The sequence below is a fragment of the Phacochoerus africanus genome, chromosome 3, assembly GCF_016906955.1.
Source record: "Phacochoerus africanus isolate WHEZ1 chromosome 3, ROS_Pafr_v1, whole genome shotgun sequence".
Lineage (NCBI taxonomy): Eukaryota > Metazoa > Chordata > Mammalia > Artiodactyla > Suidae > Phacochoerus > Phacochoerus africanus.
In genome coordinates this window covers 13,483,327-13,510,642 of record NC_062546.1, presented here as the reverse complement: position 1 = coordinate 13,510,642, position 27,316 = coordinate 13,483,327, and the positions used below count along the sequence as shown (strand labels likewise).

Sequence of the window (27,316 nt, the reverse complement as noted above, 5' to 3'; positions counted from 1 at the left end):
TTAAGTGGTGTTTTTTTAGCACATCTGATAGTCTAATCTTTTTCCAAATTTTTCTCCAAATCCAGGTGTGCACTCTCCCATGGGATCTTCTGGCAGTACTGGGAATCACAGCTTTTCTAGCAGCTCTCTCAGTGCCCTTCAAGCTATCAGTGAGGGTGTGGGGACTTCTCTTTTATCTACTCTGTCTTCACCAGGTCCCAAACTGGATAACTCTCCCAATATGAACATAACCCAACCAAGTAAAGCGAGCAGTCAGGATTCCAAGAGTCCCCTAGGCTTGTATTGTGACCAGAATCCAGTGGAGAGTTCCATGTGTCAGTCCAATAGCAGGGATCACCTCAATGACAAGGAAAGTAAGGAGAGCAGTGTGGAAGGCTCAGAGAATCAAAGGGGTCCTCTGGAGAGCAAAGGTCACAAAAAGTTACTGCAGTTACTTACCTGTTCCTCCGATGACCGGGGCCATTCCTCCTTGACCAACTCCCCGCTGGATTCAGGATGTAAAGACTCGGCCATTAGCGTCACCAGCCCCTCTGGGGTCTCCTCTTCAACCTCTGGAGGAGTGTCCTCCACATCCAATATGCATGGGTCATTGCTGCAAGAGAAGCACCGGATTTTGCACAAGTTGCTGCAGAATGGGAACTCGCCGGCCGAAGTAGCCAAGATTACTGCCGAAGCCACTGGGAAAGACACTAGTAGCACAGCATCTTGTGTGGAAGGAAACGTCAAGCAGGAGCAACTAAGTCCTAAGAAGAAGGAAAATAACGCTCTGCTTAGATATCTGCTGGACAGGGATGATCCTAGTGACACACTCTCCAAAGAACTGCAGCCCAAAGTAGAAGGCGTGGACGGTAAAATGAGCCAGTGCAGCAGTTCAGCCATTCCTAGCTCAAGTCAAGAGAAAGACTCTAAAATTAAGACAGAAACGAATGAAGAGGTAATTTGTCTTTTCTGTGTTTCATTTTTGTCATTGTAGTATTGATCATTGCATTTCTGTGTTAGAAAGACAGTGTATCATACATGAATTCTTATCTTCTATTTTAGGTGTATTTAATGGGAATTAATCTGGAGCTATCTTTTTTGGGGGCTCACTGTTTTTAGCATCAGTTAAGTGTATTATGATATAATTTAGAAGTATCGATGTATATGCTTTAAAATGTAATTTATTATACCTTAGTAGCCAATTTGGCATTTTTCATCGAGGTTTTTGGTTTTTATTGTTGGAATGAGCCCATTGGGTCATTAAGGCTATGGTAGAAACAGAAAGAAAAAAAAAACACAAACTTCTGTGTTAAGCAATAGGATTTTGATTTTTACCTCAAATCAAGTTTCATGTACATGATCACATTCTCAAGCATTTCCCAAACTCTGCTTTGAGAAAGCACTGTCCTGGGAGATGTTAATATGTACCTGAGAAAATGAAAGCCTTGAAGAAGTCATACTGTTAGGATGTCTCTTTCACTCTAAGCTAGCGTTCTCCAAACGTTTTGACTAAAGCCCTTTTAAAATCATACCCATGAATATCTTGTTGAACACCAGCTTGCTTTCATTATTAATCATACCTGTTTTCAGAAGTATGTGAAGGGCAGACATCTGTCAGCTGATGATTTGGACTGATGTTCGCTGGGAATTGTCCTATAGTTTGAGAATTAAGCATACATTTAAAAATTTCTCGGAGTTCCCTTCATGGCTCAGTTAATGAACCCCACTAGGAACCATGAGGTTATGGGTTCGATCCCTGGCCTTGCTCAGTGGGTTAAGGATCCGGGGTTGCTGTGAGCTGTGGTGTAGGTCGCAGACGTGGCTTGGATCCTGCGTTGCTGTGGTTCTGGTGTAGGCCGGTGGCTACAGCTCTGATTAGACCCTTAGCCTGGGAGCCTCCATATGCCATGGATGCAGCCCTAGAAAAGGGAAAAAGCCAAAAAGAAAATTCTCTTTGAAAGCACTTCCCAACCTATGGATTTATTCCAGTATTTAAATTGTTCTTACTTTTAAGGAAGACAATGAGGGGTAGAGGTCATATCTTTTAAGTGGGCATTATCATTTCAGGTAACTACCGTGGTTACCTGTTACTACCGTGGTTACCTGTTACTCTTTTATCTCTTTTCTTCTGACGAATATGTTTATACCTATATATCTAGTAATGTGCTTAAAACCATTTTATTTTCAGGGATCTGGAGACTTGGATAATCTAGATGCTATTCTTGGTGATCTAACTAGTTCTGATTTTTATAATAATTCCATATCTACAAATGGTAGTAATCTTGGAACCAAGCAGCAGATGTTTCAAGGAACTAATTCTCTGGGTAAGGAAGAACTAGATTTTATTCTTGCTCCCTTTTAGCCTTTTCTGCACACTTGTATACATTCTCAGACTAGGATCCAACTTTACACTGCATTCTCTGCCTCTCAGTTTCTTATACTAAATTATAATGTGTGTGGGTTTTTGTTACTGTTTTTTGGTTTTTGGGGTTTTTTGTTGTTGTTGTTGTTTTTTTAGGGCCGCACCTATGGCATATGGAAGTTCCCAGGCTAGGGGTCAAATCGGAGCTGCAGCTGCCAGCCTGCACCACAGCAATGCCAGATCCGAGCAGTGTCTGTGACCTCCACCACAGCTCATGGCAACGCTAGATCCTTTAACCCACTGAGTGAGACCAGGGCTCGAACCTGCATCCTTATGGAAACTAGTCAGGTGTTCAATGCGCCGAGCCAAAAAAAAAAGCGAAAAAACATTTTGTGGTTATTCATTTTTATGGCGCTGTTTCCTAAATTGAGATAAGATAGATCAAACAGATTGGAAAAAGCAAAAAAAAAAAAAAGTCAGGAGGAAATTTTATGTTTTATTCCTTGTTTGAGTAGAAAGCAACTAATCTGGTTACATTTAATTATAAAATTTTAAACAGAAGCTATGCAGGGGTGTATGTTGAAGAACTTCTAGGAGTTTGCAACACTGGGAAAATTTTCAAATGTGAAGCAGAATATGAATGACCATATCAGGCTACAGACAGTGCCCAGTACTTCAGCCAACACTGAGACGCTTGTTTTTGACTTTATTTGGAATATGAGGCCTTTTTTGTGTGTGTGTGCGCCTGCTTAGTATTTATTTTGTAAGGGAAGATAGTGTTTATTTTAGTAAGAAAGACGTTCTTGGGTGGGTGATACTGGTATTTATGTCTTGTGCTTGATGATGTAGTGGGTCATCAGAGGATATTTATGTATTGTGCTGCTGTGTCTTTAACAGGTTTGAGGAGTCCGCAGTCTGTGCAGTCTGTTCGTCCTCCATATAACCGAGCAGTGTCTCTAGATAGCCCCGTTTCCGTTGGCTCAAATCCTTCAGTAAAGAATATCAGTGCTTTCCCCATGTTAACGAAGCAACCCCTGATGGGTGGCAATCCAAGAATGATGGATGGTCAGGAAAATTATGGCTCAGCTATGGGTATGTTACTTTTAATTAATACTTATGATGAAAAATTCTTTTGGGTTGGAGTTCCTGTTGTGGCTCAGTGAGTTAAGAACCCGACATAGTGTCTGTGAGGATGTGGGTTCAATCCCTGGTCTCGCTCAGTGGGTTAAGGACCCAGCGTTATCTCAAGCTTCAGCATAGGTGGCAGGTGCAGCTTGGATCTGGCATTGCTGTGGCTTTGGTCTAGGCTGGCAGCTGCAGCTCTGATTTGACCCCTAGCCTGGGCATTTCCATATGCTGCAGGAGCAGCTTTAAAAAGAAAAACAAATTCTTTTGGGAAAAGCAAATTAAAAACACTTAAGCCATTTAAATAACTGCAATTATAGAAAAACAGTGGCATGTTTCTATCATGAGTATCCTTGATTTATTCTATGTCTTGGTGATTTAAACTCTTAAGGAGGATTTTGGTCCAAGACATTTTCTAACACAGGCCTGGCAGTACAGGTGTACATCAGATACTGCAGATTCCATTCCAGATCACCACAATAAAGCAAATAATGCAACAAGTCACATGAAGTTTTTGCTTTATCAGTGCATATGAAAGTTATGTTTAAGAGTTCCTGTCGTGGCTCAGTGGTTAACGAATCCGACTAGGAACCATGAAGCTGCGGGTTCGATCCCTGCCCTTGCTCAGTGGGTTAAGGATCTGGCATTGCCGTGAGCTGTGGTTCGGATTGCAGACGCAGCTCGGATCCCGTGTTGCTGTGGCTCTGGTGTAGGCCGGTGGCTACAGCTCCGATTGGACCCCTAGCCTGGGAACCTCCATATGCCGCAGGAGCGGCTCAGGAAAAGGCAAAAAGACAAAAAGAAAAAAAAAAAGTTAGGTTTATATCCTGGTCTGTTAAGTATTCAGTAGCATTATGTCTAAAAATATTGTACATACCTTAATTGAAAAACTTTGTTTTTAAGTAATGCTCACCATCATCTGACAGTACAGAGTTGCCAGTAAACCTTCAATGTGTAGTAAAAAAAAAAAAAAGTATCTGTGAAGCACAATAAAAAGAAGGTATGCCTATACTGGCCTGTCAAAAATGTCTCATTAGGTGGCTAGCCCTGTTCTTAGGATGACAAGACACTCTTTTGTCAAGGGTTGTAAGAAGAATTTCATTCCAACATGGACAATACCTAATCATTTCTGCTTTAGGTGGACCCAACAGAAACGTGGCTGTGAATCAGACTCCTTCCTCAGGAGACTGGGGCTTACCTAACTCAAAGGCCAGCCGAATGGAGCCTATGAATCCAAACTCAATGGGAAGACCAGGAACGGATTTTAACGCCTCTCTGCCCAGACCTGCAGTGGGTGGCTCCATGCCCACCATGCCTCTTCGGTCCAATAGCATCCCAGGTGCGAGACCAGTGTTGCAGCAGCAGCAACAGCAGCAGCAGCAGATGCTTCAAATGCGTAAGCATCCACTTCATAAAAAGACTAGATGTTTTAGGGTAACTTTTGTCATTGGCTTATTTGAAAATGTATCCTTTCTTTTTGCTCCTGCAGGGCCTGGTGAGATTCCCGTGGGAATGGGGGTCGGTCCTTATGGCCAAGGAGCACCATCGAACCAACCTGGTTCCTGGCCAGATGGCATGTTGTCTATGGAACAAGGCCCTCATGGGACTCAAAATAGGTGGGGCTTTATTAAGTGACTCTGTAGAAAATGTAAGCATTGGATTATCTAGAAAAGGGTTAGAGCACAGCAACAAACCTGAAAGAGAACGAGATAAACTCTCTGTAATTATCAGTTGCCGTCTCTGTGTGAAAAATGAGCTCAAGGGAGCAGGCAGTGGCACTTTTGGGAGTGGGGCGGCAGAACCCTTTTGCTCAGCTCGCAGGTCTGTTGGGTGGTCACACCTGAGAGCCTCCGAGTGGTGGTGATCTCCGTAAGGTCAGAGTCCTCCCCCATGAGAAGGAGGCCGATAAATTAGCACTAGTTGGACAAGATAAATGCTCCTCAGAGGGTGAGCCTCAGTTTTGTGGAAACTTCATTTTTAAGGATTGAATAATTCTTTTTTTTTAATGTAGTATTTATTGTTATTATTAATTAATTTATTTATTGGCCATCCCATGGCCTAAGGGAGTTGCTAGGCCAGGAATCAAATCCCAGCTGCAGGTGCCTCCTATGCTGCAGGTGCAGCAACACCGAATCCTTAACCTACTGTGCTGGGCCGGGGATCAAACCTGTGTCTTGGTGCTCCAGAGATGCCACTGATTCTGTTGCACTGCAGTGGAAGCTCCAGAAATTGGATAATTTTTTTCTAAAATTATTTATTTATTTTATTTTTTGCTGGATGGATTTTACTTCTAAAAGTATTTAAAACATTTCAGGGATGAAAGTGAACTATAGCACTGTTTGACTTGTGCAAAAGAAAGGTTGTGGATTATGTCTGTATTTCGTTTTTTTAGTTGGGTCAGTAACATTTGCATGAAAGAGGCTACCTGTCAATGTCAACTGTAACTTGAGTTCTGCAATAAATTAGCAAAGAAAAATGAATAGATCTATTGAGTAGACATCGGTGTAACTACGTGAGTTTATTAACTTGAGTGCCATTCTACCCAGTAGAGAACAAACTGTTTCATCACAGAATTTTTTTAAGGCTGGATAAATGTCTAGCCCCAGGCCCCTGTAATGTGTTGGAAAAAGGGGCATTTCTGTGGGTGTATGAGGTTTGTATTATACTTGTCCATACATGAACTCGTGAGCCATGCATAATGCAGGTTTGTTTTGTTTTGTTTTAAATAAGTTGGTAGATCCCTGGGCTGAGTTCAGCATTTTTTTCTGTTCCTTTGTTGATTTCTCCAACTTACAAGTATCCTAACTACTATCACTTCTATTCTTGGAGGGTCTTGAAAACACATTCTTCTTCCATCCCTCCTGAACCTCTGCTATCCTCCAAATGCTGAGCGGTCTGGCAGTTACATTTTGGTGGTGGGATTGGGAGTTGTAAGCTAGATAACGGTTGTTGAAGACGACCCGGTGAGGTTTAAAATTGTGGGTCTTAAATTGGTGCCATTTATTCTTCTCTGCTACTCTGTTAGTTTATTATTTATACTGGTAGTGTTTACATATTAAAAATATTATGCACAGGAGTTCCTGTTATGGCTCAGCAGGGTAAGAACTCAACATAATATCTGTGAGGATGTGGGTTCGATCCCTGACCTTGCTCAGTTGGTTAAGGATCTAGTGTTGCCACAAACTGTGGCATAGGCTGGCAGCTGCAGCCCGATTTGACCCCTAGCCCAGGAACTTCCATATGCTGCAGATGTGGCGGTAAAAGGAAGAAAAATACTGTGCGTGGTTACTTTGATCTTTTTTTTTTTTTCCCTTAAAGAAGAAAAAGCACCATTGAAATTGATTGCACGTTTCTTTTTAGGCCACTTCTTAGGAACTCCCTGGATGATCTCCTTGGGCCACCTTCTAACCTGGAAGGCCAGAGTGATGAAAGAGCATTGTTGGACCAGCTGCACACACTCTTGAGCAATACAGATGCCACAGGCTTGGAAGAAATTGACAGAGCCCTGGGCATTCCTGAACTTGTAAATCAAGTAGGTAGCAATGCCATGGATGTATAAAAGAGAGAGAGTGTGTGTGTTTGTGTGCGCGTGTATGGACATGCCCGTGCATGCACAAACATGGTTTGAATCGGAGCTGCAGCAGCCAGCCTATGCAATGAAGAGTCACAGCAGTGCCATATCCGAGACGCATTTGCGACCACACCACAGCTCACAGCAACGCCAGATCCTTAACCCACTGATTGAGGTTAGGGATCAAACCCACAACCTCATGGTTCCTAATTGGATTTGTTTCTACTGCACCAGGACGGGAACTCCCCGGGTGGGCTGTTGCTGATAAACCTGTCTCTACTAAACTTGCCTCTTGCCACTTTCAAAAACATTCTTGTACAGATTTCATGAGAATTAATTGATCATGGTGATTTTAGTTTTTAAATGTTTGTTTTTGTTTTTTTTTTTTTTTTGGTCTTTTTAGGGCTGCACCCAAGGCATATGGAAATTCCCAGGCTAGGGGTTGAATCAGAGCTGAAGCTTCTGGCCTATGCCACAGCCATAGCAACTCGGGATCCGAGCTGAGTCTGCAACCTATACCACAGCTCACGGCAACACTGGATCCTTAACCAACTCATGGATACTAGTTCGGTTCATTACTGCTGAGCCACAATGGAAATTCTGTGATCATAGTGATTTTAATTGATTTATTTTACACTTGGCATGGGAGGTCTTTGTTGGTCCAGAGATCTTATCTGAAACAAATAGTATTTGTCCATTTACTCAATACACTGTAGATATTTGGCCCAGAAGATATTTGAATGTGAAACCCTGTGCAAGGTAAGCACTAGGACGTAGCCACTAGAAGGTAGGGGATGGTTTCTGTTCTTGTGGAACTTCAGACAACTTGATTTTGCTTTTGGAATTCCGCAACATCGTTGTTCACATATATTGACTTTATTTTTCACCTTCTTTAGAGCATTTGATTTCTCCTGGTCTTTTGCATGTACTTCACCATTTATTTATATGTTTGATATTTAGGGACAAGCTTTGGAGCCCAAACAGGATGCTTTCCAAGGCCAAGAAGCGGCAGTAATGATGGAGCAGAAGGCAGCATTGTATGGGCAGACGTATCCAGCACAGGGGCCTCCAATGCAAGGAGGCTTTAATCTTCAGGGACAATCACCATCATTTAACTCTATGATGAATCAGATGAACCAGCAAGGCAGTTTTCCTCTCCAAGGAATGCACCCCAGAGCCAACATCATGAGACCCAGGACAAACACCCCCAAGCAGCTTAGAATGCAGCTTCAGCAAAGGCTGCAGGGCCAGCAGGTAACCAGTCACACGCTCTTGCTTTGGCCCAGACCCACTTTCCCTTTGGCCTCTTGCTCTTTAATTTGTTTTCAGACTGTTCCTCAGAGCTCTTGCCACTCCACTCGCTCCTCAACTAAAGAAATTATTTTTGTTTTTAATTCTGTGTAACCTTTTTCCTTTTTTTTTTTTTTTTTTTTTTCCCTGCTATGGATGGTTCCTTGCTTGGGAGTGGTTGTATTAGAATTGGATACCTTTCTCTAAGAATGTTTTTTTTTGGGGGAAGCTACCATACAGCATATGGAGCTCCTGGGCCAGGGATCAGATCTGAGCTGCAGTTGTCGATACCTTAAACTGCTGTGCCAGGCTGGGGGTTGAACCTGCAACCCAGTGCTCCAGAGACACTGCTGATCCCGTTACACCACCGTGGGAACTCCTCTCTAAGACTATTTTAATTTTAAAATGCCAGAGAAGGATGTTCTCTGTGGTGCATCGGTTTAAGGATCCAGCATTATCGCTGCTGTGGCTTGGGTCCTTGCTGTGGTGCAGATTTGATCCCTGGCCTGGGAACTTCCATATGCTATGGGAGCAGCCAAAAAAAGACATGTAAGAGAGGATTGCTCTTGGGGGAGAAGAGTGTTTCTTGATGGCTTCATGGTCTTAGAGGTAGATAATGTCTTTTTTAAAAAAGTCCTTAATATTAGCTATTTAAACCTTACTGATTTGAGCATGCTTTCTTTAAGGAACCTCTGCTGCCTACATGTGTGATAAAACTTGAGCTCTCTTAATAATTTTTCCCATTGTTCTGTTGGCCCATAACAAATTTTAAAAATGTATTTATTTATATTGTTTGTATTGTGAGTGTGCTACATTCTTGAACTTGAGAGAGCTGGACCATATAAGCAGATGAGTGAATTTAGCATCCAGAGAGCTAGAGACTCTTCTAGTGTATGATATTCCTAAAAGCAGTTTAGGTACTCAGGAAAGATGTGTTCATGCGTTCACGGTATCATTTTGCTTTTTGCCATTTCTTTCCACTGACGATTACCTAGGAAGAGGTAACAAAAGTAGTTTTTCCAGTGTTACTTTGACCAAATTAAAGTTATTTCCCCAGTGGCCTAAATAATCCCAGAGAAAATCTTGACTTTATGAATGCTTTGAGCTTCTGTTGAAGATACTCTTTCAGCTACGAAATTGCACTTTCCCTCTTCCTGATGCGGAACATTAAAGCTTCACATACTCGCCAGGGGCTTCTCCGCACAAACGTCTTTGAAATGTGAAAGGGCACTGCTTCAGCTTAGATGGGACTTGACCAGGTTAATGGGTTTAGCGAGATACCGTGACCTCGCTGGCTGCTGCCGAGGACGTGCACAGCTATTTGGGGCTCATTCCACTTGCATTCTAACCAGCTTGTCTCTCCCCAGTTTTTGAATCAGAACCGCCAGGCACTTGAGATGAAAATGGAAAGCCCCAGTGCTGGTGGGGCTGCGGTGATGAGGCCCATGATGCAGCCGCAGGTCAGCTCCCAGGTGAGAAAAGTCTCTCCGTGTTCATGGCTGGATGCCCTGCGCAGGGCTTGCCCATGATGGACAAATAGAGTACATGATTCCAAGTTTCCTCTGTAAGAAACCATCCTGTGGTCCCATCATTTTTCGTTTTCCTTCTTCTCTCCTGCTGATGGCTAGAAAGAATCAGAGGAAGAGAGGTTCTTTTATTAAAAACTGGTTTGTGGGTTTTTTTTTGTTTTGTTTTGTCTTTTGTTGTTGTTGTTGTTGCTATTTCTTGGGCCGCTCCCGTGGCATATGGAGGTTCCCAGGCTAGGGGTTGAATCGGAGCTGTAGCCACCGGCCTACGCCAGAGCCACAGCAACGCGGGACCGAGCCGCGTCTGCAACCTACACCACAGCTTACGGCAACGCCGGATCGTTAACCCACTGAGCAGGGGCAGGGACCGAACCCGCAACCTCATGGTTCCTAGTCGGATTCGTTAACCACTGCGCCACGATGGGAACTCCTGGTTTGTGGTTTTAAAATTAATTTCCTTAGTGATCAATTGTTGTGGAAACAGCTACCACTTACTTTTTAGGAATTTAAAATAATAAATCTGTAAACTTTTCTCTGTCCCTGGATTGTGAAACCACATGCTGCTTATTGGTTAGACTTTAAAATTATAAGAAGTGTTAAGAAGAAAAGAAATAATTCATAATCCTGCTCTCAGTGACAAACCCCGAGATGACTGGTTTTCCATAGTGAGAGGGATGCTCTTAAATTTCTGAACCTCTGGCCCAAGGTGGAGACCGAGTTAGGTATTTCCTTCATCCGCACAGGGCAGATGACTTCCTGGAAACTCCTGGCTGTGGTTTGAAATATTGTTAGACAACAGCATCAGCAACAACTGTGAAATGCCGGGTTTTCACTGTCCTAGGCCTCCTTGGAAGTCTGATATCTTATGTTTCCTTGATAATCAGACATTCTGTATAAGCTTGAGCTAAGATGCTTTCCAAAAAGATGATAAATGTTGGCTTTTTGGAGGTGATCTTTTGCGGCTGGCAGAGCCTAATGTTGATCATGTCACCTCCTTACCCATCACCTCTGCTCTCAGGTTTAGAGACTACCAGCCCTTTTTGGGTGGATTCCTGCTTATCTGACTGTAATCCCTTGTTGTTTCTTCCCTAAACATACTCTCATTCCTGCCTTTTTTCTTCTTGTAGTTTTATTTCATAATTTCTGAAGTCGGTCCTCAGATTCTACTCCTAAATGTTCTCTCACTTTGAGGAATGTTTTCTATCAAGGTTAAAGCCTGACTTCTCATCTCCTTTCATCTTCTAGACCCCAGAAACGTCCAGGTCCCTGTTCTGCTCCCCCAACATCCACACCCAGCCAGAAAGCCTTCACCACAATGAGAATTGTGTATTTCCTCTTTTGTAACTCTAAAGAAGGGCCTTGGGTGTTATTTTCTGTCTGATAGCTCATGTGTTGTGGGGTCTTGTATGTATGAGATTGGCCGGTTTGTGATTTACATGTGTAATCATGTTCTTTCTGGGTATCAGCAGGGTTTCCTTAACGCCCAGATGGTTGCCCAGCGCAGCAGAGAGTTGCTGAGTCATCACTTCCGGCAGCAGAGGGTGGCGATGATGATGCAACAGCAGCAGCAGCAGCAGCAGCAGACGCAGGCCTTCAGTCCACCCCCTAACGTGACTGCCTCCCCCAGCATGGACGGGGTCTTGGCCGGGCCTTCAATGCCCCAAGCTCCGCCCCAGCAGTTTCCGTATCCTCCAAATTACGGTAAACTTGACAGTGACAATGGCTTCCCCAAAGTAAGATTAGATTCACCAAATCTGTTGTATATTAAAAACAAATACTGTAGGAGGTGCCATTGTGGCACAGCAGAAACGAATCCGACTAGTATTGGTGAGGATTTGGGTTCGATCCCTGGCCTCGCTCAGTGGGTTGGGGATCTGGCGTTGCCGTGAGCTGTGGTGTAGGTCACAGATGCAGCTCGGATCCCCTTTTGCTGTGGCGTAGGCCGGCAGCTGTAGCTCTGATTCGACCTCTAGTGGGAACCTCCATATGCCACGAGTGCGGCCCTCAAAAGAAATAAAATACTGTTTACTCTCTCTTGTTACTGCACAAGAGAAGCAAAATTAATTAAAAACATCAGAACAAAAATGTGTACTGGAGAGCACAGGTGATTGTAATCAAGGCGGATGATCTGTCGTAGTTGAGGTTTTTTCCCCCCAGGTCTTATTTTTTCAGTTCCCCACATCTTAATTTGGAAGACAGATTCAGCAGGTCTGTCCATCCCCCTCCTGCCGCCCAGTGTGTCCAGTCTAGTGGACTCTGGTAGAGTGAAGAGTGGCGTGATCTGGTGTACCTTTTATACAGAAAACTCACCGAAGTAACTGCCCTTGGAGGCGGCATCCAGACAGTGTGCTTCTCCATAGTGAGTCTGTTGCTCTAGTTGTCACCTTGGTGAGAAGCTAGAATTACAGGCAGGCAGCATCATTTTAGCACCTTTTTAGCACCACCTTCCATCTTTAAAAAAAAACCCCTCAAGTTACCATAGAAAGCCGATATTCCAAGGAGGTAGCATTCGAGCATTATGACTTCTTCTTTTTCTTCTTTCTTTTTTAAAGGGATGGGACAACAACCAGATCCAGCCTTTGGTCGAGTGTCTAGCCCTTCCAATGCGATGATGTCATCAAGAATGGGTCCCTCCCAGAACCCCATGATGCAGCACCCTCAGACCGCACCCTTGTACCAGTCCTCGGACATGAAGGGCTGGCCGTCAGGAACCCTGGCCAGGAACAGGTGAAGAGCAGGGACCCTAAAAGTCATTCACATACTTGTGCCGAAAGTTCAGGGAGTTCTTGCATTTTTCAGCTAAGCCTGTTAGGGTGGAGAGAGCAGGTGTTATCTCGCTCCCCCGTTTTGAGAAGGCTTCCGACTGCTGCACACATCCACAGGGACACCGGTCCTCATGGCTGTGGCTGATGGAAGGCAGGCTGTCAGTCTGCTCACCTGTGGTGGTCTCTGCTCCAGTACAGCAGCACTGACAAGGTTGTGGCCATCTCTGCGTGCGTGTTCGGTGTTATGACAGTGGCCCAGGAGGTAATCTCCCTCTTTCTTTACAGCTCCTTTCCACAGCAGCAGTTTGCCCCCCAGGGGAACCCTGCAGCGTATAGTATGGTGCACATGAATGGCAGCAGTGGTCCCATGGGGCAGATGAACATGAACTCCGTGCCCATGACCGGCATGCCCATGGGTCCTGATCAGGTATGAGGAGGGGCGGGGGTGTCTGTTCTTTCCCTTCCTAAAACCTTTTCCTGTTTTCTGAGAAAACCGAAGCCTCCCCTGTGATCTTAAAGTCCTCGATAGATTTTTAATTTGGATATATAACTTGAAAAATATATAATCGGAGTTCCCGTCATGGCTCAGTGGTTGACGAATCCAACTAGGAACCATGAGGTTGCGGGTTCGATCCCTGCCCTTGCTCAGTGGGTTAAGGATCCAGCGTTGCCATGAGCTGTGGTGTAGGTTGCAGATGTGGCTTGGATCCCTCGTTGTATGGCTCTGGTGTAGGCCGGTGGCTACAACTCTGATTGGACCCCTAGCCTGGGAACCTTCATATACTGCGGGAGCAGCCCTAGAAAAGGCAAAAAGGAAAAAAAAATCATTAAAAAATCTTTTGGGAGTTCCTGTCATGGCTCAGAGGTTAATGAATCTGACCAGCGTCCATGAGGACGCAGGTTCAATCCCTGGCCTTGCTCAATGGGTTAAGGATCTGGCATTGCATGAACTGTGGTGTAGATCACAGACGTGGCTCAGATCCTGCGTTGCTGTGGTGTAGGCCAGCAGCTACAGTTCTGATTTGACACCTAGCCTGGGAACCTCCATATGCCATGGGTGCGGCCCTAAAAAAACAAAAACAAAAGAAAAACCTTTTGAGGTGAAGGCATTAGGCCATTTGATACCTTTGAAAATCTGGAATCTAAGGACTGAATCAGTCAGCCAGAGAGCCCTATTGCAAGCCATCAGCACAGAGATAATGAATTCTTTTCTGTTGAGCAAAGCATGTATTTTACTCATGTTTCTTCTGGTTGCCAACAGAAATATTGCTGACATCTCTACACCAGGACCTCCAAGAAAATCACTGTATAAATGACACTGCACTAGGATTATCGGGAGTAAAGAATCCTTGCTCTAGGCACCCAGCTTTGAAGAAAGGACCAGCTTTCATCTCTGCCAAGAGTATTCTAAGTAATGTCATTTGAGCAGGACTGGATTTTAGGCCGAATTGTAGTATCTGTTTGTTTTTCTATTTCCCCCTCCTTCTATGTATCATGGTGTTTCAAACAAATATTTTTGGCATTCTGTCATTTCAGGATGTGATTCTGGAGGTACGGAGAGTTACTGATCACAAAACTCTCCTGTATCACTTTTTCCTGCTTGGCTATCCAGAGTCTTTGGGAAAAATGTAGATGATTTCGTAGAAGTCGGTTTCTTTAGTTGCAAGTATTGGGCGAAGAGCGTGCCCCCAAACTTTTTTGTCAAGACCAGGTGGTAGTTCTGTCCCGTGGAGTTGGTGTTTCGTTTCTGAGTTCTCCTTTAATCAAAGTGTTGAGTTGCTCTGACCCTAGTCTTGGTCCTCCTTTTTCCTGAAGAGAATTTTCATCTGCCCCTGATGTCCTATAATACTTCCCCTCCAGGAACTGTCCATGGTGACAATTGGCTTTGCAGAAGGGACAATGAGTGACAGTATTTAATTGCAGGAGTAGCAGTTTTTCACATGCTAACGTGCAGCTGAGTGCACTTTATTTAAAAGTAATGGATAAATGCAATATTGTCGAGGTCTTGAGGATGGTGAACCACAGTCCTGGTTTTTGTCCGATCCGTTGGACAAGAACTCTGTTGTTGCTGTTGCTGTTGTTGTTGAAAGTACTGGTGTCACCCTTTGCCTATATGGTAGAGCAATAATGCTTTTTGAAAATAAACTGCAGAAAACCCAAGGCCAGGTACTGCATTCTGAATCAGAATTTCGCAGAGTTTCTGTGAATAGATTTTCTTTTGTAAATATGACCTTTAAGATATTGTATTATGTAAAATATGTAAATACCTTTTTTGTAGGTCACAACAACTCATTTTTACAGAGTTTGTGAAGCTAAATATTTAACATTTGTTGGATTTCAGTAAGTTCATCGTGGTGAGGCTACAAACAGAAGAGTCATCCTCTGAATTTTGTGGCTTGGGGGGAGGGGCCCGTGGTCCACAGCTTTTCTTCACTCCCAGCTTTCGAAGCTCGCTCTTCTCAGTCTCTTCATCTAGATGCTTTTTAAGGAGATCATTTGTTTAGATTTAGGCATGTAAAATTTTAAAAACTTCCTCTACCAGAACTAAGCACTTTGTCAATTTGGGGGTGGAGGGGGGAAGAATAGATACAGGGAAATAAACTTTTAAAAAAAGAGATATCAAGAATAAAAGATCAATTTGATTTCAAAAAAAAATCTTGGATTTTAAGCAGTCCATAAATTAAACATAGTAATTCATTGTATTTAAACAAATTTTTTAATTGAATTTTTTCGAGTCCATTTCAGAAGTGTCCTAAGGTTTTGGTTGCTAGGACCTGAGTCCCACATTGAGATCTCGGGATTGGAATCCTTGATGTATAGTTTCTGGTGTCTGTTCAGATGTCCTCTCATTCTGCTAGTGTGATGTTTTCACCACTCCCAGAATTAGAGTAGCATCATGGTTATTTCTTTAAGGAGCTCAGTCTCCACGCAGCCGGTCTCATGTGACTGAGAACTGCGGTCTGACTGGGCGCCTCTGCATTCCTTCTCTCCTCTGCCGCCTCTCTTTTCTGCTGCTGCCCTTTGTCAGTTGGGAATAGGGAAGAAAATCAAGTTTAATTCCCTTTAACTGGTTTCCTTTATCATGTTCGAACAATCTAGTGAAATTGGGTTTTTGGAACATCTGTGAATTGCAAATGTCTGTTAGCCTTGGTGTCATTTCCTAGCAATAACCGAGAGCCAGTTAAAAATTTCTTTACACGTTTAGCCAATCTTTCTAGGTGTCTCTGAAGGTGAGAACATTTAATTTTTTGGACTTGCTTATGAATAAGTGAAACCTATATTTCTAGAACTGCCACTGGAGTGGATCTGAGTTTCACACTCCCCTCCACCCTCCACACGTGGGTCAAAATAAGATTGTAAATCCATCCCCTTCCGTGCTAGTGGCCTGTACTTTTCAGATAACACATCCTCTGATCTGGAGACACACAGAGCTGAGGAGGAGCCTCTGTCTTTTTAGACACAGTTGTGTCAGGTCTATCTTAACCTTTCTTGTTGAAGCCACATGTGTTTGGGGAGAAACAGAATGGTGCTCTGACCTTTCCTGACCTTTAAAACTTAATGAAAAACAAAACAGTTTTGTGGTTCTTTTCCTCAGTCACTCCTGACTCCAGGCTAACTGGAAGGCAGCACCTCCTTTTTATATGGAAAAATCCTGAAGTTTATTATAAGTTTTTATATTTTCTACGTGTTCATTTTATTGGTGCAAATTTAAGATTTTGATTTTAATAGATGCAGTCTCTGAGATAATTTGTTGTTTTTACCTGTATTCCCCTTTTACCTTTTTTGGATAATTCTCTTTCTATTCCTGCTGCCTACCTCTCTCTCCTCCCCCCGCCCCCCACCCCCACTTTTTTAAACCTTAGTGTCTGTTGGGTGAACAGTATTGAGTAACCCTTTCATCTGCTTTTAGAATGTGAGATATTTCCAGTACCTACTTTTTTGCTGAATCCAAAGATATATAAATGTATATATATATTTTGTAAAGATCAAAATGATAAAAAGGAGATACATTTCTTCCTTTAAAAAAAAAAAACAAAATAGAAATCCATTGTTAATGTTCATATTACGATGCCACTTTTCTAAATTGTGCGTCTTGATGGAAAGGTGTAAATATCAATCAGCAGGACTGCTTAATCAGTATTTAATATCTAAGGTGAGTTGGGGATGTACAGGGGTGGGGTTCTCCAGAACACAGTTGGCTTGCTGTCCTACAGGTTCCCTGATCCAGAGATAGATGTAGCTGGAAAGTCAGCAGATTAGATTGCCAGTTACCCGTATGCTTGTCCAGTTCCCTTTTTATTTGCAGAAGCCATGAATTTGTTCACAAGTGGGGAATTCATAGGAGTAAAACCTTTTGGGTAGATGGTGTCCCCTGCTGCAAGGGAGCTGCTGTTCAGCTCCAGGGCAGGTTGTGTAGTCATGAGCAGGGCGTTCTCTTTTTCTTTCCTTCCTTCTCTCTCTCTTTACAATATAGGGAATTTTGAAGAAGATGGAAATGTCATTCTGAGAGCAATATTTAAATTCTCAGGAATTGACTGACAGTATTGCAGATGAATTCACTTTTAATCAAGTTTACATTAAATGTTGCTTTTAAAAAATCTGAATTGTTCTTTACACTGCAGAGACTCCAAACCACATGGGATAACTTATGAGATGGTTGGGTAATGCGCTATGACTCCTTTGTTGATCATGTTGGATGTGGTTGTAAATAAAGGTTTCTATTTAAAACGGAAGCCTAAGCGCCTGCTGCCTTTTTCCCCCCCCCCGGCAAATCCCTGTTGGATTTAGGGTCAAAGAGAAGGTGAAAGAATCCTACTTCAGATAATGGGATGAGTTTCTGTGAGGTTAGAAGAACTATTTCTGTCTTTTTCTCTCTCTCTCTCTTTTTTTTTTGGGGGGGGGGGGCTATGCCCGCAGCATATGAAAGTTCCAGGGCCAGGGATTGAACCTGTGCCACAGCAGCAACAATACCGGATCCTGAACCTGCTGAACCACCAGGGAACACCTAGAAGAAATCTTGAAAAGCCTGGACCTGGTCTGACACAAGGTGCGTGCCCGTGAATTAAGGAGAAGCGCGTTGGTCAAGTGCCTTCGCGCATTCTCAAATTCTGCCAGGCTGGCTTACCCGTTCCACAGAGAAAGGGGGGCTAAGGGGAAGTGCTTTGCAGTTGATTAGTTCTTAAATAGTGAGGTCCTGGAGCTGCTGTGAGACTTAACTTTGAGGTCCTGACGTATGGTAAATGCTAGTCAATTTATCACCATGTATTTATTCTCTTTTAGAAAAACCGTCTTAGACCCAAGGTGACTCCTTTCAGAAAGGTGCTGACTAGTAGGATTGTGAATGCTTTTTAACAGCAACAGTAAAACAAGAAAAACACACCAAAACAACTCCCAAGAATGGCCTTTTACAAAATGTCAGAGGTTACCTCATACCAAGTGCTGGTCGTTGGCTGGGGTTTTCAACATTGTGTGACAATACTTAGACTACAAAAATTTTTTTACAAATACAATTTTGTTAAAACGGAACATACATCAACTTCACGTCTTTGCAGGGCTTTAAAAAAACACCAGTTCTGGGACAGGTCCCAAAGGAATCCTGGGAGAAATGGCGTCTGGTCAGGGAGAGGAACGGCCGCAACCGCAGGGGTTTGCTTTTACACGGGCCACGGCGGCTACTGACATCACCACTCTCGAAAACCGGGTTTTCTTTTGAGACGGCTTCCCCGCAGCGTTCCCAACCAAGCTGGTTGTGTGTAAATAGTCACATATATACAGCGAAGTCCGTTTCTTCAGAGGCAACCAGGGTTATAGCGCTGGATAGAAATGTATGTCACTTCTTTTGTGCTCCTGACTCCTTGTCCAACTCTGTGCTCCATTTCCAGCATCTGTGAGTTGCCTCTGTCCTCCTTAGTTCCTCTGCGACAAACCGAAAGAATGAGGGCATTTGAAGCAGGGTTGGTCATCCCTTGCCATGTAAAAACATTCCAGTGATTTTCATCCTTGGGGGAGATGTCTAAGAAAATGTCTCTGTTCTTCCTCCCTTGTCATCCTCTCAGAGAGGGGTAGTGGTGACGTGTTGACAGGAAATTGCATTTTGTGTAGCTGGTGAGGTATAATATTACCAAAGCAAAAGCAGGGGCAAGACGGGATGTCCAGAAGTATCGCTGCTCCCGACGGTTCTCCCCAGAGTCCGCCGTGTTGACTGAAAGCACGTGCCGTGTGTCTCAGGCCTCCCGGCCAACAGCATCGGTCCGCTTGAACGCACGCGTGGTTTTGCACCGTACAGGCAGACGATGCCTCCGTTTTTCTCGAGACCCACCTCGTGCCTCTTAACCTTCCCAGCCTTCCCACAGCTGTCCCCTGCAGAACAAAGCAAACTCATCTTACTGTTCATGCTGCTTCTGGAGTCTTAATCAGTGCCCTCCAGCTGAGTAAGCTCTGCTTCAAGGAGCTGGCTGCTGAGAAGGGCTGTTTCTACGTCCCTCAGGCTCGCTACCACCTACTCTAGACGGTCTCGGTCCTGGGCATACACGCTCAGTGGCTGGCAAAGATGTCTTTTAAAGATCTGGATAGAATCATGGCTAAGGAGCAGGTGGGATGTAAGGATGAAGAGTTTTCATTTCTGGGAGCACCAAAGACATGCTCAGCCGGCCCACTATCCCTGTCCTGCTGAAGCCGCACAGGTCTACAGGCATGTTAAGAAAGAGGTGAGGAGGCTGGAGGCTGCAGATGGCAGCTCACCAAGGAGGCTGGTTTGCCTGCATGGTGACTTCATGTCAAATTAGTTGCCAATGAGTTCCATTGTGGTTCAGCAGTTAACAAACCCGACTAGCGCAGCTCAGATTGGACCCCTACCCTGGGAACTTCCAAATGTCGTGGGTGCAGCCTGAAAAAGACCTCCCCCCCCAAAAAAAAAATAGTTGCCAACATGAACAAATCCTTACTCATTTCTGCGTTTGGGGGTTTTCTCGAATTAGAGGATTCAAATCGCATCCCTTTCTGTTCCCTTTAGACCAGTGACCTCTCCAGGTTGCCACAGCCTCTTGCCCCCCCCCCCCCCCCAGCCTCTGGCGGCACTAGTGGGCGAGTGTGTGGCACAGACATTTTGGAAGCCTTTTAATGAGGCCACCTTGCTGCTGACAGTGTGGACCAGGTAGCATTTCTGCAGCCACCGCCTTCAGGATGCCCGGCACCTAGCAGGCCTCCATGCTTCTCAGCCCCTAAGGAATGCCTTGAGCTCCCCACGCACGGATGATGCTGTAGAGGACAGCGTGTGTGAGACAAAGGATTACTCTAGACCGCGAGACGTATCCAAATGTTACCTTACGGCAAGGACTCATGTTACTGCTTCCGCTCTTAGTAAGGAACAGGTGAGAGGTGTGGGCTAGAAAGGACATGCACACAGAACAGCCTCGCAAAATGAAGCGGGTCAGACAGCTCTCTGTGTAAACTGGTTTCTCAACTCACAGTGATTTGGAAGAAGGTCTCTTCATTTCTGGCCACTTTCGACGCTGAAACTGCCTAATGTCAAAAGGAGAACCAGTGTTAACCATCACCAAGAAAGGAAAAGTGACCCCCGGAGAACCATACAAAGAAGGCCTCCTAGGCGACCCGGTTCCCTGCAGGCCAGAGAAAAGGGCAGTGTCCCAGCCTCTGAGGTTAGACTACAGGATGGACCACCCTTCGGGGCTGTTCTCGGGTGTTAAAAAACAAAACCAATACCTGTAGTGCTCATAGCTTCCTCCATCCTTCAGTCCTAAAGGAGAGAGATGCACAAAGTGGAAACACGACTTAGGGCAAAAGCGGCACAAGCAAGGACCGACTTCCTAACTGCCTCGTGCTTTTTAAAAAAAACATTTTAGGTTTTTTATCAGAACCCATGATGCTGGAAGGGGTCCCGAGGCCGAGAGAGTAGACTGAATTAGGTGAGCTGTCCCTACGACGCCTCGTGGGTCACCTCCACTCCCGTGTGTCCTTGTCAGCTTTAGGCTCCTGGTGCAGTGTCCCAGCGCTGACCTTGGTCACGGCAGGGGAGTCAAATATGGGCACGAATACCTATGCTACAGCGCACGGAAAGCCAAGGGCAGTAGGGAGACCCCGGGACCAGCAGCCTTGCTGGAGGGTGTGGCCATGTGACTAGGTGTGTGGGCTCTGCACCCGCTCACATCACTCATCTGTAAGAGGACAAGCATGTCCACCGTGGAGGGCTATCGGTTCATGCACATAAAGCCCTTAGCCCTGTGGTCGTAAGTGGTGGCCCTCGTCGTAAAAGCAGCCCCTGACTGGTAAATGTTAGGAAGGTGGTATTTCAGCCACTGGTGAGAATTCACCACCTGCTGGCAATTCTGGGTTCATGCTTTGAGCCAGCGGGAACCCCCTCAATGCCCTCCTGTGCCCTGCTGCACCCTGGGGCACCTACTCACCCAGGTCCATGTTTCGGGTCCGGGGGTTACACTGCTTGTAACCCTTGCAGCTCCTCAGCTCCATGAGCTGCACATGTAGCTGATTGAGGACGTCCCTGTCCAGTGTGTTCACTGCATTCATCAGCTGGTTGGAAAAAAGGTAGGTTGTCAACTAGGGCAGTACGGGACCTCCCCATCCTCTCCTTCCAACCAGGGGACTTGGTTCAGGAGGGGGGCGTACAGGGTGCTAAGGGATGGTGACCTCTGCTTCCACACGGGCTGGGGTTTGGAACAGGTGAGATGGCCCTTTGCCTCCAGCCCCACCGTGTTTTCTTTCCACGCACGTGAAAACGCAAGATCACACCCCACCTCTGTCCTTCACACTGAACCTGTGGAGCCACCAGTGGGGAGATTCACCAACTTGGAAGCCCTTCCCGCCCTGTATTTTTAAGCAGCCTCCCTTCACAGCCCCTCTGTTCCTCTGGATGGGAAGGCAGCCACTTGGCCACTGGGTCCTTACGTGGTTGGGGGGCTGCCGGTGACCCACTGACCTACCAGCTCTGCCTCCTCCTTTGGTAAAATATGGAAACGACCTACCAAAGGAAAAAGCCTGGCAGCCTGTCTGGGAAATACTGCAAAATGACGGGAGGTGCTGGCATTTGAAAATCAGATTTCGTGTAAACAATTGCTTTTGGGCTTTTCCTGAAACATGGAAGACTGGACAAAGGCGAGACCCACTACTGAGAAGCTCCAGTGTTGCACCGTCTGTTTTAGGAGGAACGTGCATGTTCCACTCACCAGACTCTGGCCGCTTCCGTCCTGTGTGGATTCATGTGGGTTAATAGACCCAAGTGCAGCCTAAGTGCCTCCTGAGAGTGAGTTACTGGCCTGTCATCTGCAGGGTGTGGCCTGACGCTGAGGACCCATGAGGTGTCGGGTCCCCACAGAGGCTGCTCTAAAGGGGCCTGCAGGTCAGAGGCTCTGGGAGATCCAGCTTGTGGATGCAGGAAGCTGGAGGCTGAGGCCCAGTCTTCCCCCGGTGGTTTCACACTCTACTGTCTTGGGGACTCAGTGGGACTTGCAAACCTCTTGTCACTTCCTCAGGGGCCTAACCAGCAGCGCCTGCGGGGGGCCCGCCCGCCCCCGCACACCCCCCCCCCCCCCCCCCCCCCCCGCCAGCCTGTGCTGTCCGCACCTGGTAGGGGTCGGTGTTGAGATCAAAGTACTCTAGGAAGCCAGTTGCAAACTCACAGAAGAGGAAATTGTGGGTCTCGTTGATGGTCCTCAGGCACCAGTACGTGTTGTTGTTGGCACTGGTGCAGGCGCAGAAGGGCCCCACTGCCGAGGAGAGAGCGCCCTGAGCCGGGAGCCGCCCTCGCTCTTGGGACCCCCAGCCCCTCCTGCTGCAGCCCTGACGCCCCGCAGACATTGCTGCGGAACCTGCTCCTGAACGACCCGCAGGGTCTCATGACTGGGGGGCGCTGGGTCCCCGGGAGAAGCCCCCGCCCCCGCCCGGCCGGCTCACACGTCCAGAGGGGTGCCGTCTGCCAGTGCTGGTTGTCGTGAGTGAAGCACGTGAGGCCGGGCATGCTGCACGTGTCGTTGTTCTGCAGGCGCTTCAGCAGCTTGCGGAGCTTCTTCTTGCGCTTCTGCTCCCGCAGCAGCCACACCTTGTCCTTCTCCTGAAGACCCTTCCTAGGGGCACACAGGGCCGCACCCCTCACACCTCCCCCGGGCCCCACTTTGGAGCTTCTTCCTGCCCAGGGAGCCAGGGGCACAGCCAGAGAGGGTCTCCCAAAGGAAGGCCCTTGGCGCAAGCCCAGCTGCTGGTCCAGGGTGGGGGCTGGGACCAGGCTGAAGCCCCTGGCGACCTGCACTAGCTCCCGAGGCGGCTTGAGGGTGGACGATATTAGGGGGCTGCCTGGCCATCTGCTCACATCCAGATGCCCGGGCCTGTCTTTTACCCTTCCTGGGGTTGCAGTAACCAGACCTGGCCACAGGGGGGCGCCCCATGCCCCACTCTGCGTTGATCTGGCGGCTGCAGGGACTCCCAGGGAAAAGCCAGGACTTGCTTGTCCTTGCTGTTCTAGCTTAAGGGAGGGCAGCGCAGTGTCTCTGCGCTGGGCCTGAAGCTGCCCTTACCTGAAAGGATGCAGGCTGGAGCCTTTGTGCTTGAGGCGGCCTTTGTGCTGGGCGTGGTAACTGCAACAGATGCCCCCCCCGCCCCTGGGTTTCAGACATAGCTCACAGTGCAGCCATGCAGGTGTACGGCTGCAAACTCTGTTTCCTGGGGATCCCTGTTATTCCTGGGGCAGTGCTGGGGAGGTACCATCCCCAGGGCGGCAGCCCCTGCCTGCCCCGCCTCTTCCCACAAGTATGAGCTAGAGCCCCTGGCCCACGGCCTCGGCCAGAGGGAGAAGGTCAAGGTAGATACAAATGGGCCAAGCCCGGAAGCTGGGCCTGGCTCCCTATGGCTTCAGCCTCAGCACCTCTGGGGGTGGTGGTGGGGCTGCCCCCAGGCCCCACCCACCTCATGCTGGGTGGGGGCCAGCCCTGAGGGAACCCACATTTCGGAAGCCCTTTCTGTAAAGGCATCAGAAACTATAGTAGCCACCAGCCACATGTGGCTGTTTTGATTTTTTTTTTTTTTTGGTCTTTTTTGTCTTTTTAGGGCTGCACCCATGGCATATGGAGGTTCCCAGGCTAGGGGTCCAACTGGAACTGTAGCCGCAGGCCTACACCACAGCTATAGCAATGCCAGACCTGAACCGCATCTGCGACCTACACCACAGCTCACGACAACACCAGATCCTTAACCCTCTGAGCAAGGCCAGGGATGGAACCCGAAACCTCATTGTTCCCATTCGGATTCATTTCTGCTGCGCCACGATGGGAACTCCTGTTTCAGTTTTAACTAAACCACCAGTTAAGTTCCTGAGTTACACTGGCTGCATTTCAAGTGCTCAATAGTCACATGGGGTTGGCGGCCACCAGACTGCACAGCACAGGTACAGCCCGGTTCCATCCCCCGGAAGCTCTCCTGGTCAGGGCTGCTCGCAGAGCCTGGGGCTGGGGGTTCCCTGAGCGGATGACGTGGCCCTCGGGCTACAAGGGCTGCTCCCGGGAGGGCCGTCAGCGCAGGCCCTCCCTCCCGGGAACCGAATCCCCGTGGGCAGAGCCTGCTGGTGTCCGCGGTGCCCGAATCCGGGCGTCTGGCTGGTCACCTGCAGGCGGTGACAGGCGCCTGGGGGCTGACGACGGGATGTGAATTATTACTGATCACGATTTGGATTTTTAGTCCGAGTGAGGAGAAAGGGATATAAAAATACTGGAAGAGACACCGAGGTCTGTGTCTTCTTCCAGCCGTGGTCCCGCAGGAGCCTTAGGGGCCGCCTGGGGGTCCTCCCGCTCCCTCCTCACCTGATTTTGTGACAGTCGCATTCTTCTGGCCGCTTTTTCTTCAGGTGACCTCGAACTTCCCTCAGGTTCTTAATTTTGTTCTGCAGGGTCTCGATCTGAGGGAGGAGGGGCAGGAGAGGAGGCCGTGAGACTGGGGGGGCGCGGCGAGAGCGGCTGGCCTGGCGGGGCCCAGCTGCTGCCCGAGGTTGTGGATGCTGTGGGGGTCCTTTGGTTCCACCTGCTGAAGTAATGAGGCCCCAGCGAGGGAACCAAGGGTCACCCTCCTGCCTTGTCCTGCCCGAGAGCCAGCTGAGGCCACAGGACTGCAAGGTCCCACCCCAGGCTTGGTAGAAGGGCTGACTGTAGTGTGAGCATCTTCTAGAACATAAAGGGGTGCAGGGTGGCTGTGCTCTCCTCCCCCTGGGCAGCAGCTGTCTGTCTGAGGCTGGGACCGAAGCCGCTGGCCCTGGTGGAAGAAGCTGTGAATCCTCCCTCCCTGGGCCCGACCTCCCTGCCTCCCGCTGAGGCCGGGGGCCCTGCCCAAGCTCACGGTGGTGAGAAACCTCCCGGCCCAGACTCCCGTCACCTCGTGGTCGATGTGCAGCTTGTGGTCCTTCCAGGCCTGCAGGGACTTGTACAGGTCCAGGTCACACTGGACTGTGTCATTCTCCAGGATGTAGCACCTGCTCCAGGGAAGGGACTGTGTGTGGCCCTTGGTGGGGGGGTGAAAGGGGCCCAGCCGGGGGCACGAGTGGTGTGGGGGCCCCCTTGACCTCTGACCTCCCCCCGGGCTCTCACCGATGTGTGACTTTAATGGGGTTGGGGGCTGAGTAGTCTGGGAGGCCTCCAGTGCCACTGAAGTCCCCGCCGTCCTTGTCGTCTGGGTCCTCAGGGGCGCCCGGCCAGTGCCGCTTGGTGAGGTTGCGGGGCTGGGATGCATCATCCAGGCCGTGGTACCCCTTGATGGCCACCGAGCGGATGGAGCGATTTCGGGCGTAGCTGCCCTTGTACCCTGTGGGTGGCAGAGGGAGGACTGGGCTGGGAGGGCCAGGTAGGCTCCCGGGCAGCAGATTCGTGATCCAGACAGGGCTGTGCCTCCAAGTTGGGGGTTCAGGATACCTGCCCACCCAGGAAGCGAGACCTGGATCCCAGTGGCAAGGGCAGTCAACTGGGGACACTGAAGTCCTAAGGTTATGAAGCTCCAGGCAGAGCTGTGCCTGGATAAACCAACCAGGACGTCACAAGACGGAGGAGCCCAACACCAGGAAGGAAGTGCTGATTCAGCTGCAATGTGGATGGACGTCAGAAACACTCCGATGTGTGAGAGAACTGGTCACAGAAGCCACACAGCACATGACTCTATTTATAGCATATCCAGGATCAGTAAAGACATGGAGACAGGAGTTCCCGTTGTGGCACAGAGGAAACAAATCTGACTAGTATCCATGAGGACGCAGGTTTAATCCCTGGCCTTGCTCAGTGGGTTAAGGATCCGGCGTTGCCGAGAGCTGTGGTGTAGGTCGTAGACGCAGCCTGGATCTGGCGTTGCTGTGGCTGCGATGCAGGTCAGCAGCTGCAGCTCTGATTCAACCCCTAGGCTGGGAACCTCCATATGCCATGGGTGGGGCCTTAAAAAGACAAAAAAAAAAAAAAAAAAGACGTGGAGACAGCAAGCAAATTAGTGGTTGCCATGGGAAGGAGGAGAGGGTGATGGGTTTCTTTTTGGGGCGATGAAAATGTTTTAGAACCAGACAGAGGTGGTGGTTGTACTACGCTGTGAGTGCATTAAATACTTCTGAACTGTATACTCATAAAACTGTAAAAATGGCAAAGTTTATGCCACGCAATGTTCATGTCAAAAAAAAAAAGACAAAAGAAAACAAAGTGGATATAATTAAGGAGATTGAATCAGTAATCAGAAACCTTCCAACACACAAAAGGTCTAGGACCAGACAGCTTCACTGGTGAATTCCACCAAACATTTAAAGAATTAAGACCAATCCTTCTTAAACACTCCCCCACTCCCAAAGAAAAGGTGGGAACACTTCCAAAACTATTTTTATGAGGCCAGCATTACGCTTATAGCCAAACCAGACAAAGATGCCACAAGAAAAATACAGGTCAATATCTCTGATGAACACAGATGCAAAAATCCTCAACAAAATATACGCAAACCCAACTCAACCGTACAGTAAAAGAGGTCACACACCTCATCAAGTGGGACGTATTCCAGGGCCGCAAGGAGGGTTTGCCACCTGCAGGTCAACCATCATGACACAGCACAGTAACAAATGAAAGACAGAACTCATAGGACCATCTCAATACATGCAGAAAAAGCACTTTGCGAAATTCAACATCCATTGTGATAAAATTCTGATAAGCTGTTAATATCCAAAACATATAAAGACTCAGATACTTCAACAGCAACAAACAAAACCCCAAAAAACCTCCAATCGATTGAAAAACAGGCAGAGGATCAGAACAGACATTTCCCCAGAGAAGACAAACACACGGCCAACAGGTACAGGAAAAGATGCTCTGCGTCTCTTGTCACCAGGGAAACGCAAACCGAAACCACTCTGATGTGTTCGCTCCCGTCTGTTAGAATGGCTAGGATTAAAAAAATATGAAATAGGAGTTCCCGTCGTGGCTCAGTGGTTGACGAATCCGACTAGGAACCATGAGGTTGCGGGTTCGGTCCCTGCCCTTGCTCAGTGGGTTAAGGATCCGGCGTTGCCGTGAGCTGTGGTGTAGGTTGCAGACGCTGCTCGGATCCCGCGTTGCTGTGGCTCTGGCGTAGGCTGGAGGCTGCAGCTCCAATTCGACCCCTAGCCTGGGAACCTCCATATACCGAGGGAGTGGCCCAAGAAATAGCAAAAAGACAAAAAAAGAAACAA

General features: G+C 47.4%; 2 protein-coding genes across 9 annotated transcripts in view; one reads left to right on the top strand and one right to left on the bottom strand.

Annotated features, from left to right (window-relative positions):
* Window positions 1-17,351, top strand: part of NCOA3 (nuclear receptor coactivator 3) — a 134,242-nt gene extending 116,891 nt beyond the window's left edge. For 3 of the 5 annotated variants that reach the window (XM_047770926.1, XM_047770928.1, XM_047770924.1), the window contains 12 exons: window positions 66-934; window positions 2,168-2,303; window positions 3,239-3,433; window positions 4,605-4,862; window positions 4,956-5,082; window positions 6,827-6,998; window positions 7,998-8,291; window positions 9,695-9,799; window positions 11,320-11,554; window positions 12,406-12,580; window positions 12,904-13,045; window positions 13,880-17,351. In XM_047770926.1, the coding sequence (XP_047626882.1) occupies window positions 66-934; window positions 2,168-2,303; window positions 3,239-3,433; window positions 4,605-4,862; window positions 4,956-5,082; window positions 6,827-6,998; window positions 7,998-8,291; window positions 9,695-9,799; window positions 11,320-11,554; window positions 12,406-12,580; window positions 12,904-13,045; window positions 13,880-13,891 (2,720 nt within the window). In that variant the 3' untranslated portion in view covers window positions 13,892-17,351. The remainder of the gene's footprint in view (window positions 1-65; window positions 935-2,167; window positions 2,304-3,238; window positions 3,434-4,604; window positions 4,863-4,955; window positions 5,083-6,826; window positions 6,999-7,997; window positions 8,292-9,694; window positions 9,800-11,319; window positions 11,555-12,405; window positions 12,581-12,903; window positions 13,046-13,879) is intronic. The other 2 variants (XM_047770927.1, XM_047770925.1) reach the window with 1 other exon arrangement.
* Window positions 17,352-17,865: 514 nt separating this feature from the next.
* SULF2 (sulfatase 2) overlaps window positions 17,866-27,316 on the bottom strand; it is a 151,672-nt gene continuing 142,221 nt past the window's right edge. For all 4 annotated transcript variants that reach the window (XM_047770932.1, XM_047770929.1, XM_047770930.1 and 1 more), the window contains exons 12-21: window positions 25,218-25,431; window positions 25,006-25,102; window positions 24,441-24,535; window positions 23,163-23,222; window positions 22,546-22,715; window positions 22,216-22,358; window positions 21,042-21,165; window positions 20,341-20,374; window positions 20,086-20,139; window positions 17,866-18,978 (exon numbers count right to left, since the gene is read on the bottom strand). In XM_047770932.1, the coding sequence (XP_047626888.1) occupies window positions 18,948-18,978; window positions 20,086-20,139; window positions 20,341-20,374; window positions 21,042-21,165; window positions 22,216-22,358; window positions 22,546-22,715; window positions 23,163-23,222; window positions 24,441-24,535; window positions 25,006-25,102; window positions 25,218-25,431 (1,022 nt within the window). In that variant the 3' untranslated portion in view covers window positions 17,866-18,947. The remainder of the gene's footprint in view (window positions 18,979-20,085; window positions 20,140-20,340; window positions 20,375-21,041; window positions 21,166-22,215; window positions 22,359-22,545; window positions 22,716-23,162; window positions 23,223-24,440; window positions 24,536-25,005; window positions 25,103-25,217; window positions 25,432-27,316) is intronic.